Raw genomic sequence first — 19470 nt, 5'->3', positions numbered from 1 at the left:
TTTGTCGTTGAAGAAGAGAAATCCTTTTCTTTAAAACAGGATGTTGAAGTTGATTTTGAATCCTTTGGATTGAAACAGTCTTTCTTAGGTTTTGAGGTTCTATTTCTTTTGACAAAATCAGACAGTTGAGTTGATTTTCATAAACAGAGCAAACTTTAATAATATGCAAGTTACGAGTTTGGGATTTTTCAATAAAAGAGAATACAATCTTCTTTTCTTTAAGTTTAGCAGAAGTATGATCATAATTAACAGCATAAGGAGTAATAAGATTTATGAATGGAGTGCTAAGTATGACCGTATGATGAATATCATGCACAAGCAAAAATGAAGTTTTGATTTGCAAACCGTTGTTTAAAACGTATGCATTAGTTTTTGAATTGATTTTGAGATAATAGTTGTTGGCGGCCTTGAGCTTTTCAGTAGTTGCTTCTCTAAATCCTTTTGGAATTATTTCTTCCTTGATACAATTAAGGTCAGCACCTGTATCAAAGAGAGCAATAGTATCCAATCGAAAATCATCAGAAATTTTTAAAGTTACTTTGACCAAATATTTTTGGGAAGTGACTTGTTTTAAATTTGAAAGAAAATTATTTGGAACATCTTGTAGATTGGCTAGTTGTGGTGTTTCAGTTTCAGGTTCTAGATTGTCTTCTTCTTCTTCAGAAAATTTCTTAAGAAGAAGTTGAATGACAACAGAGTCTTCCTTTTGTTTGGTTTGGAGTTGCTTGAGTTCAGACTTGATGGTTTCAACAGAGTCTTCCTTTTGTTTGGTTTGGAGTTGCTTGAGTTCAGACTTGATGGTTTTGACTTCAGTCTGGAGTTATTGAATGGTGGAAGCAGAGGTTTTTGTTTTGAAAGTTTTGGCTTTTTGTAAGATGGCTGTGAGGTCATATGGGTTGTTGGCTTTAGATGGTACAGAGGTAGAAGGGGTTTCAGAAGATTATGCTTCAAAAGAGTGTTGAAGCTTAGTGAGATATTCTTTCTGAAGTTGAGGGTCTTGGATGTGTTGAATAACATCGAGCATAAACCTTTAATCTCTGGTAAGCATGTTCAGTTGCTTTTCGGATTCATCATAAGTAAAAGAGTCAGAGAGGGCTTCATCAAGCGAAAGGGCCTGATTATTTTTTGAAGAAATTGAAACAGTTTCTTCAGAATCAGAGGACTCAAGCAAAAGGTCTTCAAGTTTATACAAAGTTTCTTCTTTAAGTTGGAGCTCATGGATTCTCCTGTTGAGCTTGCAATATTTTGCAATGTGACCTTTCTTGCCACATCTATAGCAAGTAACATCTTTTCTGGGAGTAGCTCTGGGATCATAAGGCTTTTGAGAAGGTTTTTGGTACTTTCTATTGTAAGACTTTCCTTTGGAAGGTCTGTCTTGGTAGTAAGTGGTTTTATGTTTGGAGAAGTGTTTTTTGTGGTTGCGGTGTCTTCTGGTTTGACAGTCTAAGCATGGTTTGAAAGTTGAAGAGGAAGATGGCTTTTGGTAGGAAATATCGAATTGTTGGCAGAAGGTTCCAAGTTCTTTTTTGGTTTTATGGAGCTCCCATTTGAGTTGTTTCTGTAGCTTAAGATCTTTGCAAATCTTCAAGCCTTCTTTCTGGGTGAAGCTGATGAGTTCTCCATAAGTGAGCTGATCATAAGGAATTTTTTCATTGTTCTGCTCCTTGATCTTATTTCGAACCTTTTCACCAAGGAGAGGGGGGAGGCCAGTAAGGAATTTCTCCTTCCAAAATGGTAGATTAGAGTCTTCTCGAAGCATAACTCTGATAAGGAAAGTATCCTTATACCACTTGAAGTCACCAAGCTTTTTGCACCGAAGATTTGAAAGAAGCTCGGCATTCTTGTTTTTGAGATGCGAAGGATTTCCAATAAAGTGAAGTGTCAAAGCTAAGATGAGGGTGGCAACAACATTTTGAATTGGTCTGCCATTTTCATCAAGTATTGGATCTTGATCTTCATCAAGTTCAACAGACTTTAGAATCTCAAGTTTCTGCTGGGGAGTGAGATAATAATCCCACCATCCTTTCAGTTGACCTGAGAATCCTGCTATGAGAAGTTTTGCAATAGCCTGATCAGTGGTGCATGTCTAGGTTCGATAGGCATTTGCGGCCATCGTCATTTGTTGGAAAATGTTGAGAACATTGTATTCTGACATTCCATCTATGTTCCATTCATAGACAGAATAAGCATTGTAGCGGCTTTGGGAGAGGGCACTCGGCTTATCTTCTAGATTGATATCCGGAGCAAAGGCTCGTGGATAGTAAAGCTGTTAAGGATTTTGCCAATGAACCTTATATACTCTTGTAAGAGCTTCTTCTTGGAAGGCATTCTCTTCGTCAGAGGGTTGTTCCATTACATTTACGGAGGCTTCAGGAGTGTCTGGAATGATAACATTGGACTTTGTAGAAGTTGATGGAAGTTGGTTCAGGCGATCGTGAATAGCTTGAAGAAATTCTTCTTTGTTCTTTTGTTGAAGGCTAGCCAGAGAGCTTTTTGAAACTTCAAAAGGCTTAAAGGCTGGAGCTTTCATCTTTGTTTCTATGGAGGAGATGATGGTAGTTGGGTGCTGAATCTGCTTTTGGAGATCATTTAACTGTTTTCCAATAGTATGAAGATGACTATTGGTCCAGTTGCTCTGCTGGATGATATTTTCAAGATTTCTCTTAGTATTTCTCACTCTTAATTTTGAAAAGGGAAGCTGTAAGGGTGGTTTTGAGGTATTTGATTTGAAGTCCTCAGAGGGGTGGATGGACAGAGTGAATCCATTCACCTTTTGAGGTTTGCCAAGAAGTTGTTTTAGAAAGTGGGTTTAAGGTTTTAGAAGCAAAAGGATATTCCAGATGATTTTCAAAAGCATAATTTTCAAACCAATTAAAGAAGAAAATATGCGTTTGATGCTCATGAATGAATGCATAAAATTTCTCTTGGATTTCCTGCCTTTGATCCATAAAGTTTTGGAAAAATCAAAGTTTTTTCTCATGATTATGAGGGGCATAAAAATCTTTTTGAAGATAAGCTTTGTTAATCTGAAAATCTTTTTGAAGAACATTCAATTCAGATTTTATATTCTCAGTTACAGAAGAGAAGGTTGGAGATATAGGTCTGGGTTGTTCTTCAGGAGTGGAATAGACAGGTCGTGGTATGGTAGTTGAAAAGTCTGCAGTTTGCATTGAAGTTGTTCTTGGTATGTCAGAAGTTGAGTGTCTAGGTAGATCTGGGATTCGAGTAAAGTGTTCTGTAGTTGTTGGATAATTAATTACAGAGAGTGTTCTGGTTAGAGGTAGATCAATGACAGTAGGTAGTTGTGAGATTCTTCCTAGGTCTATAGTTCCAGAGGAAGAGGTAGCATCAAAAGATCTTCTGGAAGTTGGGGTTTTCTAGCAAAAGAGAGTTTTACTTTTCCGTCAGGGAACTGGGCGATTTCTTTAAGCTGGGTATTTGGGCTAGGTGGAGGCAGTGGTTGTGGTCTTGTGGCTCCTTCTAGGATCCAGTCTTCGGGTAGTGAGACTTCATTCTATTTGATGGCTTTGGGAATGACAGCATTGGCTCTGGTAAGATCAGTTTGAAGGAGGAGGGTTTCTCCTTTCTGACTGTGAATTAGAACTTTAGAAGCAAAAGCAGTTATCATGGCTTTGTAGTGAACTTTAAAAATCAAAGCAACAGGAATAGATCCAGGAAGCATTTTATAATTATGAGTTTTAATTTGCAAAATAAGACTATCAAGCAAATTTCTATCATTTAAAGAAACAGTTAAGTTTGGATAACATTCAAAAGAAATTGGACCAGTGCAAAGTCTAGACTCAACAGAACTAAGCAAAGAATCTTGGAAGTCATAGAAACGAGCGTCTCTAAGAACAGCTAAGATGGAAGTGTTTAGACCTTCTTTTGTTAAGGGCTTGATTCCTACCTGAACTAACCCTATATGGACATAGTTGTAACCTTTGGCTTTGTGTTTGTTTAAAGAAGCAGAAGTTAAAAGCTTGATGATCTCAAAAGGCTTTGTGATTGGAATATCTCTTTCCTCAGTTTTGATGGTATAATCAATTTTGGTAAGGAAGTTAAACTTGCTTTGTTTATAGATCTGATCTTTCTGGACTTTAGGAAGTTCCCAATTATCTATTGCTTTTTCAAAGTCTTCAATAACTAATTCTTCACTGTTGACTATCTTCTCTCCTGTTCCAGAGGTAGAAGAGCTGGAAATAGATTGATTTCTGCAAAATATATCCATGAATTGAATAGTCTAATTAATACATTCCCTACAGTAGGATATATGGATTTACAGCCAAACCACTAGGACTTACGACCAGCAACCTTAAAAGGACTCAGGAATGCACTAACCAAACAGCTAAAACTCACAAAGATATTAGGCAATAATCACTCTATCCCCCTAGGCTCTGAGTTATACCAAATCAGCCTGGGTCCATCTTACTCCATAGATTGTGCATAGATTTGCTTATTGGACTAAATGTGTTTTTATTACATTAATTAATTAAATGCTAAGAACAATTAATCTTACCGATAAAAATCCCAATAAGGTAAAAAATGCTACTGAAATAAATAATTCAACTGGATTATAATATAAATAATATAGAAATTAAATTAAAAGCCTAAAAAAAATTAAAATTCCTAATAGGATAGGAATTATGCTCTTCTTCAATTTCAGTTTGATAATGCAACGTGTAAAAGTGGAAAAGGATCAATACATGATCAAATCTTTGAAACTAAATAAAATCTAATCCAAGATCTTAAAATAAATAAGATTCAATCTATAATCTAAGAATAAAATAAAGCAAATATGGCTTTGTGAAGAAAAAAATTTTGTTGAAATAAATATGAAAACTTGTATATAATAAAAATATAATGGGTATTTATAGAGTTCTAAATCCTAATATAGGTATGAATGAATTAAAGAGTCCTAATATAAAAATGAAACATATCTAAAGACAATAAACTAAATAGGAATAATATTTTAGAGTTCTAAATAAACTAGGAAATAAAAATAAAACTTATCTAAGAAAATAAAGAATTCATCTAAAACTAGAAGTCCTTATGTGGGAAAACAAAAGTCTTCAGGTCTAATATTGATTTGCGCACCGTGTCATTTATCCACACTTTCGAAAAAATTCGACCTCGAATTTTAAAGTGTTGAAGAATAAAAAAACTTCATTGAAAAATCACACCATGTCTCCCTGAATGATATTAATAGAGTTGACTTGAACAAAATTGAATTGAAGGATTTCACATTATCCTTTGCATCCATTGGAACATCTGGACAAATAAAATCAACCAAGACAATAAAAATTGAAGGTTTAGATAAATTGTTAATCTCCATCAACTCATCCATGGTTGGTTGTTCTTTAAGCTCCATTGACATCTCCAACTCTCATTGCTCTTCCTTGTGAATTTCAACTTCTTCCTCTAGAGTAGATGGTTCAAGAAATTCTAGTTCGAACTCATTATCATCCACCTTAGCAAAAGGCAATACAACTAAAGTTTTAGATTCTTCAATTTCAAATCCTTTACGCTTAGAATCTTCAGTTTCGAGTTATTTTTCTGATGCAGGTTGATCTCTTTTTTCTTGATTCTAAATCTTTAACATTCTTTGATAACTCAATAAGATTTGCTTCCACCTCTATATTCTTTTTTTCTGTTGAAGTACACAATTTTTGAACACCATTTCTTCTATATTCATCATTAGTAACAGGTATTCTTTTAGAATTAAAAAAGAACAAAATCATAATTGAGTATATTGTGGTTAACTGCCCCAGTTTGATTCAATTTATGATTTCTCTTCTCAATATTACGAACTCTTAATAAGCAGCGAATCTCTTACAATTTTTGCATAATTTCTTTTATAGAATTTCGATGCTATTTCATTGCTTTCCAAACAGCTAGTAACTCCTTATTACCGTCACGTGATTGATTGCCACCACCACCACCACCACCACCTGTATTGCATCGTAATGAAGGTGAAATCCCTGCTCTGATACTACCTAATGCAGCGTGTAGCATAGAAAATGATTGACACACGATCAAACTCTTGAAACTAAATAAGATCTAATCTAAGATCTTAAATAAATAAGATTCAATATAGAATCTAAGAATAAAGTGCAATAAATATAACTTTATGAAGAAGAAAATTTCATTAAAATAAATTTGAAAATATATACATAATGAAAATACAATGGGTATTTATAGAATTCTAAATCCTAATCTAAGTAGGAATGAATTAAAGGGTCCTAATTTAAATGTGAAACATATCTAAAGACATAAATTGAATAGGAATAATATTTTTGAATCCTAAATAAATTAGAAAATATAAATAAAATTTATCTAAAAAAATAAAGAATCCATCTAAAGCTTGTAGTCCTTGTGAAAATAGGAAAACAAGTCTTTGGGTCTGATATTGATTTGCGCACCACGTCACCCCTTTTCCAAATTCTAACTTTTACATCTTAATCCTACTTCCCTTTGGTCTCCAAACTCATGCAAAACACAAGAAAACATGTTAGAATATAATTAAATAACAAAAGAAAACTAATTTACATTAAACACAATTATTGCTAAAAATTACAGATTAAAGTAATAAACAAAATAAATTTTGCACATGACCTAAATCACCATAAAAGGTCATCCCATAATTTCCAGGAATGCCTAAGACATTGATCTAAAACATATATAAAAAAAAAAAAATTAGATGGCAAAAAATGTGCACATATTTTATCAATAGAAATTAGCAAAACTTGACTTAATGCTGAAAGTGCAATTTTGGACAATAGATAAAAAAAATACTAAAAATAACAAACATGCATAAAATTTCCTAAATTTTTACCACGAGTTAGCTAAGGCACTGAATTAAAACATAGAAAAAAGAAACACTTAAACTCGTGTATCAATTAATACAGAAAATTAAAATCTTCTACCGCTACCGTAAAATAGACGGATTTGAGTAGCAAACTTAAAAAAAATTATTTCTAATTATCTGTAAGGAATTATGCAAAAAGAAAAATATGATAATAAACTAGACATAAAGGACTAACACCAGAAAAAAGAATGAATTAAAACAACAAAGATTTGAGAGAGAAACATATTTTACAAAATCAGGTATATGACCAGATCAAGTTCGAACAAATCTAGAGCTTTGAAAAATCATTAAAAATTGTAAGAAGTAGCTTTTTAAGTGATCCAAAAGGCTACTTCATAGGTAAACAACACAACAAATCAAATAAAACAAGAAAAACAAGCAAAGGAGATCATCTACAAGCTCAAAATTGAGAAAAATAATAACATGTGAAAATACAAAATTGAAGTATGTGAAGGTGCCCGATCAGAATTACCTTTTTTGTAGATCTTCTTTGGATTTCAATGACTCCTTTGACACCTTGGAGAGCTTAGGAATGAATTGAAATAACTCAACTCAACTAAGCCTTTATCCCAAAAATTTGGGGTCGGCTATATGGATTTGCTTTTTCCACTCTGAACGATTTTGGGTTAAATCCTCAGAAATGTGTAATGCTTCTAAGTCATGTTGTACTACTCTCCTCCAAGTCAATTTGGGTCTACCCCCTTTTTTCTTTCTATCCTCTAACCTAATGTGCTCTACTTGTCTAACTGGAGCTTCCGTATGTCTACGCTTCACATGACCAAACCACCTCAATCTCCCTTCTCTCAACTTATCTTCAATTGGCACCACTCCTACCTTTTCTCTAATACTCTCATTACGGACTTTATCTAGTCTAGTATGGCCACTCATCCACCTTAACATTCTCATATCTGCAACTCTTATCTTAGATGCATACGACTCTTTCAGTGCCCAACACTCACTACCATATAACATAGCCATCGTATGGTCAGACGTAAAATTTTTCTTTCAATTTATTGGGAATCTTACGATCACATAAAACTCCCATGGCACGTCTCCACCTCAACCATCCGGCTTTAATCCTATGACTAACATCTTCCTCACATCCCCCATCTACTTGAAGGACTGAGCCTAGATATTTAAAGTGCTTACTTTGGAACAGTACCACTCCATTCAAACTAACTCCTTCCCTATCACCAGTTTGGCCTTCACTGAACTTGCAATGCATGTATTCTGTCTTCGTTCTACTTAACTTAAAACCCTTTGACTCTAGAGTACTTCTCCAAAGTTCTAGCTTTCTATTGACTCCTTCTCGTGTCTCATCTATCAGAACAATATCATCCGCAAACATCATGGACCAAGGAATACTCTCTTGTATATGTTTCGTCACTTCATCTAAAACTAATGTAAAAAGATAAGGGCTTATGGCTGATCCTTGGTGTAATTCAATTGAGATCGGAAAATCTCTTGTGTCCCTCCCACTGTGCGCACAATAGTAGTTGCTCCTTCATACATATCTTTCAATACTTGTATGTACCTAATAGATACCCTCTTTTGTTCTAACACATTCCATAAGACCTCTCTTGGAACACTATCATAAGCCTTCTCCAAATCAATAAAACCATGTGTAGATCTTTCTTCACATCTCTATATTTCTCCATCAAGCTTCTAATGAGAAAGATCGCTTCCATAGTTGAATGACCGGGCATGAAACCAAATTGATTGAGAGAGATAGAAGCATCATGACGTAGTCAATGCTCCACAACTCTCTCCCACAACTTCATAGTATGGCTCATGAGTTTAATTCCCCTATAGTTTGAACAACTCTGTATGTCTCCTTTATTTTTAAAAATAGGTACTAAAATACTCTTCCTCCATTGATCAGGCATTTTCTTTGAGTTTAGAATCTTATTAAATAATTTAGTTAACCATGCCACTCCCATATCTCCCAAATACTTTCACACTTCAATTGGTATTTCATCATGTCCACAGGCTTTACCCACTTTCATTCTCTTAAGTGCTTCTTTTACTTCTAAAGATCGAATCATTCTAGTATAATTTACATTCTTTTCTATTGTTCTATAATCTATATTCACGCTATTACCATTTTGACTATTATTAAAGAAATCATTAAAATAATTTCTCCATCTTTCTTTAATGTCCTCATCTTTCACCAACACTTTTTCCTTCTTTATCCTTAATGCACCTAACTTGATTGAGATCTTGACATTTCCTTTCTCTACTCCTTGCTAATCTATAAATATTTTTCTCCCCTTCTTTAGTTTCAAGTTTCTCATATAACCTTTCAAAGGCCTGTGCTCTTGCTTGACTAACTGCCTTTTTTGCCTCTTTCTTTGCTATCTTGTACTGTTCATATGCCTCATTATTATCACATTTAGGTAATTTCTTATACCATTCCCTTTTTCTCTTCACTGCCTTTTGTACTTCCTCATTCCACCACCATCTCTCTTTTGAGGGTGGTCCATGTCCTTTAGACTCTTCAAGTACTTTTCTAGCTACTTCTCTAATCTTTGATGCCATCTGTATCCACATATCATTGTCCTCCATATTTAGCTTCCATACTTCGAACTCGAGAAGCTCATTTTTGAACTTCACTTGCTTTACTCCTTTGAACTCCCACCACTTTGTTCGAGCTACACTATTTCTTCTGACCTTACTTGAATTGTTCCTAAACTTGACATCCAAGACCAGCAACCTATGTTGACTTGTTAAAGCCTCTCCTGGAATGACCTTGCAATCCTTGCATAGAGCTCTATTTGTCTTCTTGGTTAAGAGGAAGTCGGTTTAGCTTCTATGTTGCCCACTTTTGAAAGTCACTAAATGTGACTCTCTTTTTATAAAGTAGGTATTTGCTAGTATTAGGTCGTATGCCATAGCAAAATCCAGGATGCTTTTTCCCTCCTCATTTCGACTGCCAAAACCAAAACCTCCATGAACATTCTTATAACCTTGTCTATCACTTCCTACATGTCCATTCAAATCTCCACCAATAAAAACATTCTCTTCATTCGGTATGCTTTGCATTAAATCATCCATATATTCCCAAAACCTTTGTTTACTCTCACTGTCTAGTCCTATTTGTGGGGCATAAGCACTAACTATATTTATTGTTTCTCCTTCTAGTACTAGCTTTACTAGTATAATTCTATCTCCTACTCTTTTCACAGCTACTACTGCGTCTTTCAATGTTCTGTCTATGATTATACCCACTCCGTTCTTGTTTCTCTCCTTTCCGGTAAACCACAGTTTGTATGAATTGAAATAAATAAAATAAAATAACTTTGGTGAATTGATTAATTAAACTAACTAAATTAGGTGTTTAGCGTGTGAATGTAGGTAAATAATGGTTAGAAAATTGGAGGAGAAAGAAAAACTTCTACAGAGGAGCTCTCTCACACACCAATAGAACAGAAAATTAACCTAGTTTTTCCCTATTTTCGGCCCTTAAAAGTTTCCCTAATCTCCATATTTATAGTAGTAAGGTGATAGAATAAAAACTAACCTAATCTAATCTAAAAAGGTTTCGAATTTAAAAAGATAAGAAAACTAAGATAAATAATAAATTAAAAATAAAATAAAAACAACTATTTATCTCCTTAGTCTCGGCAACAGACATAAAATATCTTTTTATTTATTTTTTATTTTTTTGATTTTATAATAATAATAATAAGAAGAAGAAAACTTTCAATAGATTCGACCAAAGATTTTTTATTATTTTATTATTTTATTGGTTAATTAATTAAAAGGCCTTTTAATAAAACCAAAAAATATTCAAGCTCACATTCATTCATAGCTGAAGTAAAAAATTTTAATGGGCTTCATTATTTAATTTAGTTTAATTAAATATTTCTTAAGTTCATTTAAAATCTTGAAAAATATTAGATTAAGCTCAATTAAATAAAAATTGCTTATGGCCCCTATAAAAACCTTTTATTTTAAAACAATGCAATCAATTTTCTAAAACGTAAAAATTATTTTATTTTATTAATTTTTAGTTATTCTATAGTCTTCAAAATGCTTTAAGGTCTTTTCCATCCAATGGTATTTTTATCATAAGACTCTTCACTACCTTTCAAATATGCTTAAAACAGGGGTTAAAAAGTAGGTGTATGGAGAATAATACCCCCAAAAGACCTTTATATGAAGTCGTTAAGCAACCTTATATAAAACCACGGTTCATCCTAGAGGAGTGGAGGTTATTGTTAGGAATGACAATTAGAACAATTAGAATGTTTAGCAATTTTGTTTTATAATTGATTCATTATTGGGACAATTAGTTATGGATATAAATGTACTAAGAGCCACTGTAGAGGGAAGCTAATACAAGAATTCAATACAATTTTCTTCTAAATTCTTCTTCTCCTATCTTCCTAATCTTCCCTTTCTTTATCTTTTTTCTCTCCCTTTCTCTCTCTATTCTTTTGTATTCTCTCCCCTTTCTTCTACTTTTCTCCCTTTTCATCTGTTTTCTCACTACCCAAACACTCTTGTTGTGTCCAGGTCACAACAATAGCTGATAGCATTCATAATAATCATTAAACATCTCCTACTAGTTTAATTAAGGGCATGTTTAGTGCAACTGTATTAATCATTTGTGAGCAAATGGTGGTCAATGTTCAGCTGTAAATGGCCAACGATCAGTGATTAGTTGGTTGTAGTTGGCAATGGCAATTGATTGTAAAGCATTTGCTAACTTTGGGGGCTGGACTTGCTGTCATATTATAAAATTACCAACAAGGACATTTTTATTTTTGTTACATATTATATAATAAATTTTATTTATTATACAAAAATGAATTCTCTCTTATAAATAATAATTTTAGTAATATAGACATCTACACATGCAAAATTATTATAAATTTTTTTAAATATTTATTTGATTATTTTGATAACTTTAATGAATTAATGCGTTTGGCAACTTAAGTCTGTGTATGTTTAAAAGGTTAAAAATACAAATAAGTAGTGTTGTTTATTTTAAATTATTAATAAGTATTGTTGGATTCATTTTGAAATTCAATGGCATATTTTTATAAAAGCTGGCTTTAAGGTCTAAAAGGATTTCTAGCTTATATTGCTTTTGCAGTGTTTAATTAAAAATCAAAAGCCAGCTTTTGGTATTTTAATGTTTTTTGGTTTACCAAACACTTGTAATCTAGTCATTGAAGTTTCAACGCTGACTGCTGGTTCCAAAAGCTGAACAAAAAACTAACCTTGTGTTTGGATGGGAGAATTTGAAATATAAAATTTGAATTTGATAAAAGTATATGTTTTGTTCAATTGATTAGAGTCATGAATATATATTGCGCTTATAAATGTAGTAAATATCTTATTTGAGTATGAATTTGAAATAATTTATAAAATGATATTATTTTAAATCCACTCTAAAAAGTTCTTAACAAGTAGAATGATAATATTTGAAATTCACAATCTATCAATAATTTATACTAAAACTAAATCCAAATCTCATTTAAAATTTTAATATCCAAACATAGCATAAATGTAAATTTAGAGATTGTACTGATAAAAGATTTCAATAATTCATTGATATAACATGCTGGTAAGTTTATTAATTTCATGTCTGTTAAGAATACAGTTGCATCCACAGGACATCTATTAATCAATGAATTGTGCTTAGAGATTGTTTACTCCTGTTCCTTGTCTCTCTTGCAGGAATTCCTAAGTTTATCTTGATATCAGTGCATGACTACAATCTACCATCATTTTTACTCTCTTCTGGATACTTCACAGGAAAGAGGAAAGCAGAGTCAGAGGTTCTTTCCAAATATCCAAACTCTGGTATTTCTTCTTAGCATTGCCTTTTTTACTCTGGTCATGTGACAGTTTTTCAGATGCGTGCTTGTCACATATAATGGTGCTGAATTGTTTTGACCCTGGTCCCTTTCATGTGAAAATGAATTAAATAGGTATCAATGCAAATAATTGTCTGGAAAGTATATTAGCTTATTACAATCATATGCATTTTAATATTCCAGTAGGATGATCATGATTTCTAAAATAAACCAATGAACTAAAAGAGTGTATTAAGCAAAGGAGACCGATGGACATTAACTTGTGTTTGCTGTATGTTAATCATGATAACCTTGTATAGTGTCTCTAAAGTGGCCAACTGCTTGTAAATTATTAGGCAAGAACTTAGGAAGGAGAATCAGTAATATTATTACTGGGATAAAAATTATTTGAGTAGGAGAGATTTATATTATGCCCAACCCATCCCCGAGGAAAAAAAAAAAAAACTCTTGCAACTGCCATATCATTGTCACACAATGCAATGCTCTCAGGTGTGGTGTTAAGACCTGGTTTCATCTATGGAAAAAGGAGAGTTGATGGTTTTGAGATTCCCTTGGATTTAGTTGGGCAGCCATTGGAGAGAATTCTTCGAGCTACTGAGAACTTCACCAAGGCATTTAGTTCTCTACCAGCGTCTGATCTCCTCTTGGCACCACCAGTTAATGTTGATGATGTCGCACTTGCAGTGATAAATGCAGTAACAGATGATGACTTCTTTGGCATCTTTACAATAGAGCAAATTAAGGAAGCTGCACAAAAAGTAAAAGTATAATTAGTCTCAGTAAATTGAAGTAGCAGTTAGTCTGAGTTCTGGGTAACAAATGTCTTGTGAAGGTATTGTTCACTCGAGCTATCGTGAAGTTTCTCAACTCGTTGAACTACTGGCTGCCTTTAAAGCTAGTCGTTGATCAAAAGTTCATGTTAATGTTTTTTCCTTTGTGAAAGGAAGTAGTTATTCTCATAGGCTGTACAAGGTATTTGGAATTAATGTGTAGGTGCTTACTAAAGTGTAGTTGTTTTCGTGTAATAAACTTATTGAATTGACCCGCATGAAAATCTATATAAAAATTACATGTCTATGCAAAAAAGCTCACGTGAATGTAAGTAGCTTTTTGACTTGAGATCACTAAGTTATCTCATAGAATTGTTACTATATTTTAACGTTGCTTATACATCGTCCTAATCACGAAGAGTAAATAGAGCAGTTGTTGGACGTAGTAGGAATTTTTTGTGGAGGTTTTCAATGATTAAGAGAGAATTTACCAACTTAGATAAATTAGAGATAATGTTTGTAAATATTCTTTGCGACTGGTGATTGTGAAACCATTGCACAAGTTGGAATAAGATTTACAAATATGATTTGAAATCTTATTTATTGAATTAATCACTATGAGTAGATAGATGCTTTTTATGCATCTTTTAAAAAAAATAATAAAATACGATGATTTTATTTGCAAAATAATTGATAAATCTGTTAATTTGAAAATCTTTAATTTTTTATTAATCCAGTGAGTGTTATAAAAAAAATTAAAATTTAATAATTTTTATAAAAACACTTATAAAATTAAGTAATTGTGTGATAATTAATGGCGAATGTTAACGACTATAAATATAATTTCTTTTAACTTAAATAATGCAATACTGCACTTAGGTAATATAAACATCATGCTTATGTGTTCTTATATATGATGCATCATTACCATTATTACAAGCTGAAGTGTGTTTGGACATTTTCTGCAGGCTTAGTTTGATGACACTCGAAATAATAATGCCAGTGATCTCATCTCTTCTATCATTATCATCGTCTTCTCTTTAATGTGATTGACCAACGCCTGGCAGTTCCTCGACATAAGGTTGCTGAAGGAGTGATCCATATTGCAAAGCTTGCATTTGCATGCCTGAGTGCCAATCCTCAATCTTGACCAACAATGAGGTTGCTTACAGCCACCTTTTGCAAACCCAGCATCCGAAATAGAATTAGAGTGGTTCACAATGCTGTCACTCGCTAAGCCTCTAGGAAAAAGTGTTTTTATGTGTTCACTTGTAATATTTTCTTTTCATTATTGGAGTTTCTGTCTTGTTCCACGGGCTTAATTTGATCGTTATATGGCTGTCTATTAGATAACTTATGACGTCCAAACAACATATCCTTCTCTATCATTATCCAAAAGCCTATTGTTGCTCTAATTGGTTAGATTATATATATTAAAACATTTTTCTTGATTAAATTTCTAGCAAAGATATAAAATTTGAAAAGAGAAAAAGCACCTAAATTTTAATTTATAACACAAAATCTCTGATCATTAAGTAACGTAAAAAAAAAACCTAACGATATTCCATAACTAATTTTTAGGTTATTTTTACTAAATGTAATACTCTGTTAATTTACATTTTTAAGAAAAAACTTTAATTCTGTTCTCTATCCATAACCCTAATGATTCAAATTGCACATATAAACACTTTAATAACCCAGAACCTATTTATCTGAAAATATCAATCCATGAAAATACAATTTTTCAATTTAAAAATGCCACTTTAACATTAAAAAAAAAAAAAAAAACAGCTATTAAGGAGGTTTTATGTTACTTAATTTAAAGATTATGGGATTTTGTATTACAAATTAAAGTTTATGCACTTTATTGCTACATACCCCTAAGTTGAGGTACCTTGTGTATAATTAAAATTCAGGCTAATCCAATGAGGTTTGGTAACGCAAGCTCCAAAACACTGAAATTAAGAACATGGGAAAAAAAACTAGCAACTGATATCAAAGCATATAAGAACCAAAAAGAAAAGAACAGTAGTTGGTATAACAAAGCACTAGCTTTTCTACAAAGCTGATACATTAAGAATTGCCAAAATTTGGGTTCTGCAGGTAAAATTCATTGTACCGCTTCTCCACAGTGCAGTAATTAGCCTATCAGTGCTGTTTCTTCATAATCGATTGCTCTGTAAGGTACCTATGTAAGAACACAAATCACACAAGATTAAGAGAGGATAAGTATTTGTCATATCCAATTCATGGTTCTATACAGATCCACTCACTGATACCAGAATTCTATGCAATCAAATAAGCAAAATAAATGAACACATTAAATGAATCTCATCAGTTAACTGAAAAGTTCATTTCCAAGTATACAGGGTTTTGGTGTCTGGTACTTCTTCACTTTGACATTCCAACAGGTTTGAGGTTAGATTTACAATAAAATGAGGATTTCCTAGCCCTGGTCTCTAGTTGTTTTTGCAGGGCTTTACCTCTACAATGTAACCCCAGCACACACCCAAAAAGTGAAAAGCAGAGGGTAATGGCTCAATTGATAATCTGAGAAATAATCTTAGATACCCGGTCATGGGTCTAACATCCATAATACTACACATATGTTATATATACAAGAAGGATTTCAGATCAGCCAATCCAATACCACTTGTCACCCTGTCTTATGGGTGGTGCTTCGCAAAACCCTTGATGGCCCCATGCATGAACACTCTGCCCCACCCACAGAAATTTAGCAATTATTGCATATATATATCTACTGAATTTTAATTACATAGTTAACCTGACATGCCTTATGTTCCAAGAATATAGCATTAACAGAATGAAAATATAGAAACTGACAAATCTTTTTAAGGAAGAAAAATGACTACATACTTGCCCGTGTAGAAGCCTGCAGAGTACCAAGCATTTAAAACAACACTCAGGTCTGTTCCAGAGCATGTGCTTTGAGAAATTTCCTCACCATCTTTTCCTTTCCCTTTCTCTGTATTGCATGGGAAAATGCTAAATAATAGAACAAAATATTCAATAAAAGGAACATCTATACAGCATCTCATCTCTTGAGCATGTCCTCAACTTTCAATGAAAGATGATTTTCTTTAAACTAGAACTTGGCATTCCATGCATTGGTTGAAAGTTTTACCTGAGTTTAATTTTATTTTACATTCTAGTCAGTACATGTGCAAAGTTTTTTACCAGACCAAAGCAGGTAAACATTTTCATCTCCCCCCCCCCCCACCCCCACCAACAACCAAAAGAAAAAAAAAAAACCAAATTCTATTTAAGCACATTAAAATCCTTTCAAATTGATTTAGCTGGTTTCTTAGGTAACAAGCAATGGGTAAATTACACCAACTATGGCCGCCGGGGGGGCAATAAGCCCAAACGTTTGATCCAAGAATCAATTATGGCCAATTTCTTTTAATCAATTATATACACCTATCTCAATATTGGTATCATTTATTGCCAGCCCAAAGGTGTGCCAAAGCATTTCAAGTGTAGAAGTGAAAAGTATTCTATGCATGAAATTTGAAAAGGGGAGTGATGTATAACATAAGCCGGCCACAATTGGTGCCAGGGTTAAATTAGGTGGACATAATTTATATTAAAAAAAAAAACTCGTCATTGATACTTGGACCAAAGTTTTGAATATTTTATACCATTAACCCTTCATGTTCTCTTCCTTGTAAAGAAAAATGGGTATGTGCTAAAAGATTCCTGTACAAACAATTATTTTGGAAAATTCATGCTTACCTTCTGTTCCAGAATTAATGGATGACAATGTCTTCATAGAAGATATTGCTCTTTCTGCAGCTTCCATTGCTGTTTTAACAATGTCACCATCTTCGTGAGGGGAATGCTTTGCAGGAACTGTCGCCCCAGAAGAATTAGCAAACATTTTCTCAGCACATGTTCCACAGAAAGAACAAGTAGGAAATGACATGCAAGGTGCTGCTGAGCCATGACAAGCATATGGGCAACATGAACAGGCAACAGTTGAGAAAGAAGGTTGGGTTGTAGGGAATGAAAGATCATCATAAGTACAGCAGGTACCCCACTGTTGGCTAGAATCATAACATTCAGCAGGACATTGGTAACCATAACCGCCAAGTTGCTGAAGCTGACGCAGAATCCCTTGCCTCTTTTCCTCAAGATCATAGTATTGCTGACAGAGTAGTTGATAGCCTTCCCAATTTTGTGAATACGAATACTCATTGACTGCTTGCTTGTGTTGACCACTTGACGAATCTATACAGGGTTCAGGCTCAACTGAAGACAAACAATGATTTTCCCGAACAGGTGTGAGATTTTTAGTCTCTCCCAATTCTTCTGCAGCATTTGAGGTGACATTGCCATTTTCATCTGCATCACTAGAATTAGGAAAGAACAGGAATTCAAACAGCAATATCTCAAAACACCGTATCCTACAATTGAATAGTTGATATATTGAAATGATGTATCTACTATTGAGTGATCATGATCTTTATGTCAACTAGCAACAATCAAGATAGAAATTGTTGCTTACATGATTCAAGTTCAATGAACTTAACCAACATTTTTACATATTGCTTCTGAGCATAAAGAAAGTTAAAATTCAAAAGCATTTCCTATAAACCAAAAACCAAGAAAATGAATGCATAACAAGGCTCAGTTTATTTTCCAAAAAAAAACTTGTCTGGCAAATCTTTTAGATTAAACAATTTTCCTGAGAACCTAAAATACCGTAAAATACACCATGAAACAAACGGAGTTTTAATTTTGATTATCTTTGCTTCTGTTTCACTTATTTATCCTACCGTATTACTTTACAATAAAAGAATAATTAAAAAAAAAAGAGCTTGCGCTTTGGCTTAGTAGTCATGTAATTGACTCTAACGCCGTGAATACTCAGATGCAAAATTAATTCCATAGAAAATCACATTGCATTATGGCCGCCGACCAAACATAGTCTGAGTTCATCCCAAGTAGAACCTCAATCAATATCTGTGCCTCCGTTACACTTGTTTATCCTATTATACCATTATTTTAAAAAAATAAAAATAAAAAATAATGACCTTTGGCTCATTGGTTATGGAGTAGTGATGTGAAGACTCGAGTTCAACCCGCATCCGAGCTCAATCAATCAAAAACAAAACAGGAACAATTTTTATAAGAAATCGAAGAATGGATGACAAGGCATCTGCTTGAAAAATACCTTACAGCCCCATGAATTTCAGCTGCAAAAGCAGAGCCACCGTTTCCTTCATCAATCAAATTTTCCTTGATTTTCTTACCATGCATTTTCTGGAGAAGAAAAAAAAAACGTTAGATAAACAGGAAGACAAGATTGCTTCCTGGCAACATTTAGTGCTGCAAAAATCAAGTTGAAAAACAATAATATTAATAAATTATTATGAAAAGTTCCAAATAGAAGACCTTGTACTTGGACATAGCATCTTCGAATGCGTTGATAAGAGCAGAATCATCCCATAGGTCTCCTTCTGTCCCCATACTCTCCTATCCGCTCTGGGCTGAGATGAGAGAAACCAAAACCCCTCTTCTTCCATCACTGAAACCCCCCATAAGCCTTTTTCATAAAAAGAAAAAAAAGCAAAAAGACTTTTTTAACCACGGACAATTACTCTTATCAATAATCTATAATCTATTGTAATCTATAATTTTATAATTATAATATAGATAAAAATATACAGAACTTATTGATAGATAAAAATATTTTTAAATTTTATATTATTTATAATATTATTAAAAATTTTATAAATTAAAATTTGTTAAAATAAAAAGTTTTTTCTATTACAATGCTATTTGATTAAAAAGTTGATAACAGAAAAATTTAATTAAATTAAAAATTAAAATGATAAATATATTATTAATTGATAAATAAAAAGCACATTTTTATTATAAAAAAGGGAAAAGCTTTATATATATATTATTTTAATTATCCTCAACTTTTTATAATAATTACAATATTAAAAATTTTATAAATAAATTAAAATATTTAAAAAAA

The 19470-nt window shown here is 32.9% G+C and overlaps 2 protein-coding genes across 4 annotated transcripts in view; one reads left to right on the top strand and one right to left on the bottom strand.

Annotated features, from left to right (window-relative positions):
* LOC110661582 (uncharacterized protein At1g32220, chloroplastic) overlaps positions 1-13812 on the top strand; it is a 31241-nt gene extending 17429 nt beyond the window's left edge. Inside the window, exons 6-7 of one of the 2 annotated variants that reach the window (XM_021820253.2) lie at positions 12632-12679; positions 13183-13812. In XM_021820253.2, the coding sequence (XP_021675945.1) occupies positions 12632-12679; positions 13183-13463 (329 nt within the window). In that variant the 3' untranslated portion in view covers positions 13464-13812. Of the gene's footprint in view, positions 1-12553; positions 12680-13182 lie in introns of both variants that reach the window. The other variant, XM_021820252.2, reaches the window with a different exon arrangement.
* A 1514-nt stretch (positions 13813-15326) lies between these two features.
* Positions 15327-19043, bottom strand: LOC110661581 (uncharacterized). 2 transcript variants are annotated; one of them, XM_021820251.2, is made up of 5 exons: positions 18882-19043; positions 18661-18749; positions 17220-17836; positions 16341-16449; positions 15327-15651 (listed from the first exon to the last, which is right to left on the bottom strand). In XM_021820251.2, exons 1-5 carry the CDS (start codon positions 18954-18956, stop codon positions 15612-15614), a joined length of 930 nt encoding a protein of 309 aa, XP_021675943.2. In that variant the 5' UTR covers positions 18957-19043; the 3' UTR covers positions 15327-15611. The 2 variants fall into 2 exon arrangements, with proteins under 2 accessions (XP_021675943.2, XP_057997061.1); XM_058141078.1 differs by lacking the exons at positions 18661-18749; positions 18882-19043 and adding an exon at positions 18521-18660.
* Positions 19044-19470: the final 427 nt, after the last annotated feature.

Source organism: Hevea brasiliensis, chromosome 18 (genome assembly GCF_030052815.1).
Source record: "Hevea brasiliensis isolate MT/VB/25A 57/8 chromosome 18, ASM3005281v1, whole genome shotgun sequence".
NCBI lineage: Eukaryota > Viridiplantae > Streptophyta > Magnoliopsida > Malpighiales > Euphorbiaceae > Hevea > Hevea brasiliensis.
Note: the sequence above shows the minus strand (reverse complement) of the source record. Positions and strands in the feature narration are given on the sequence as shown.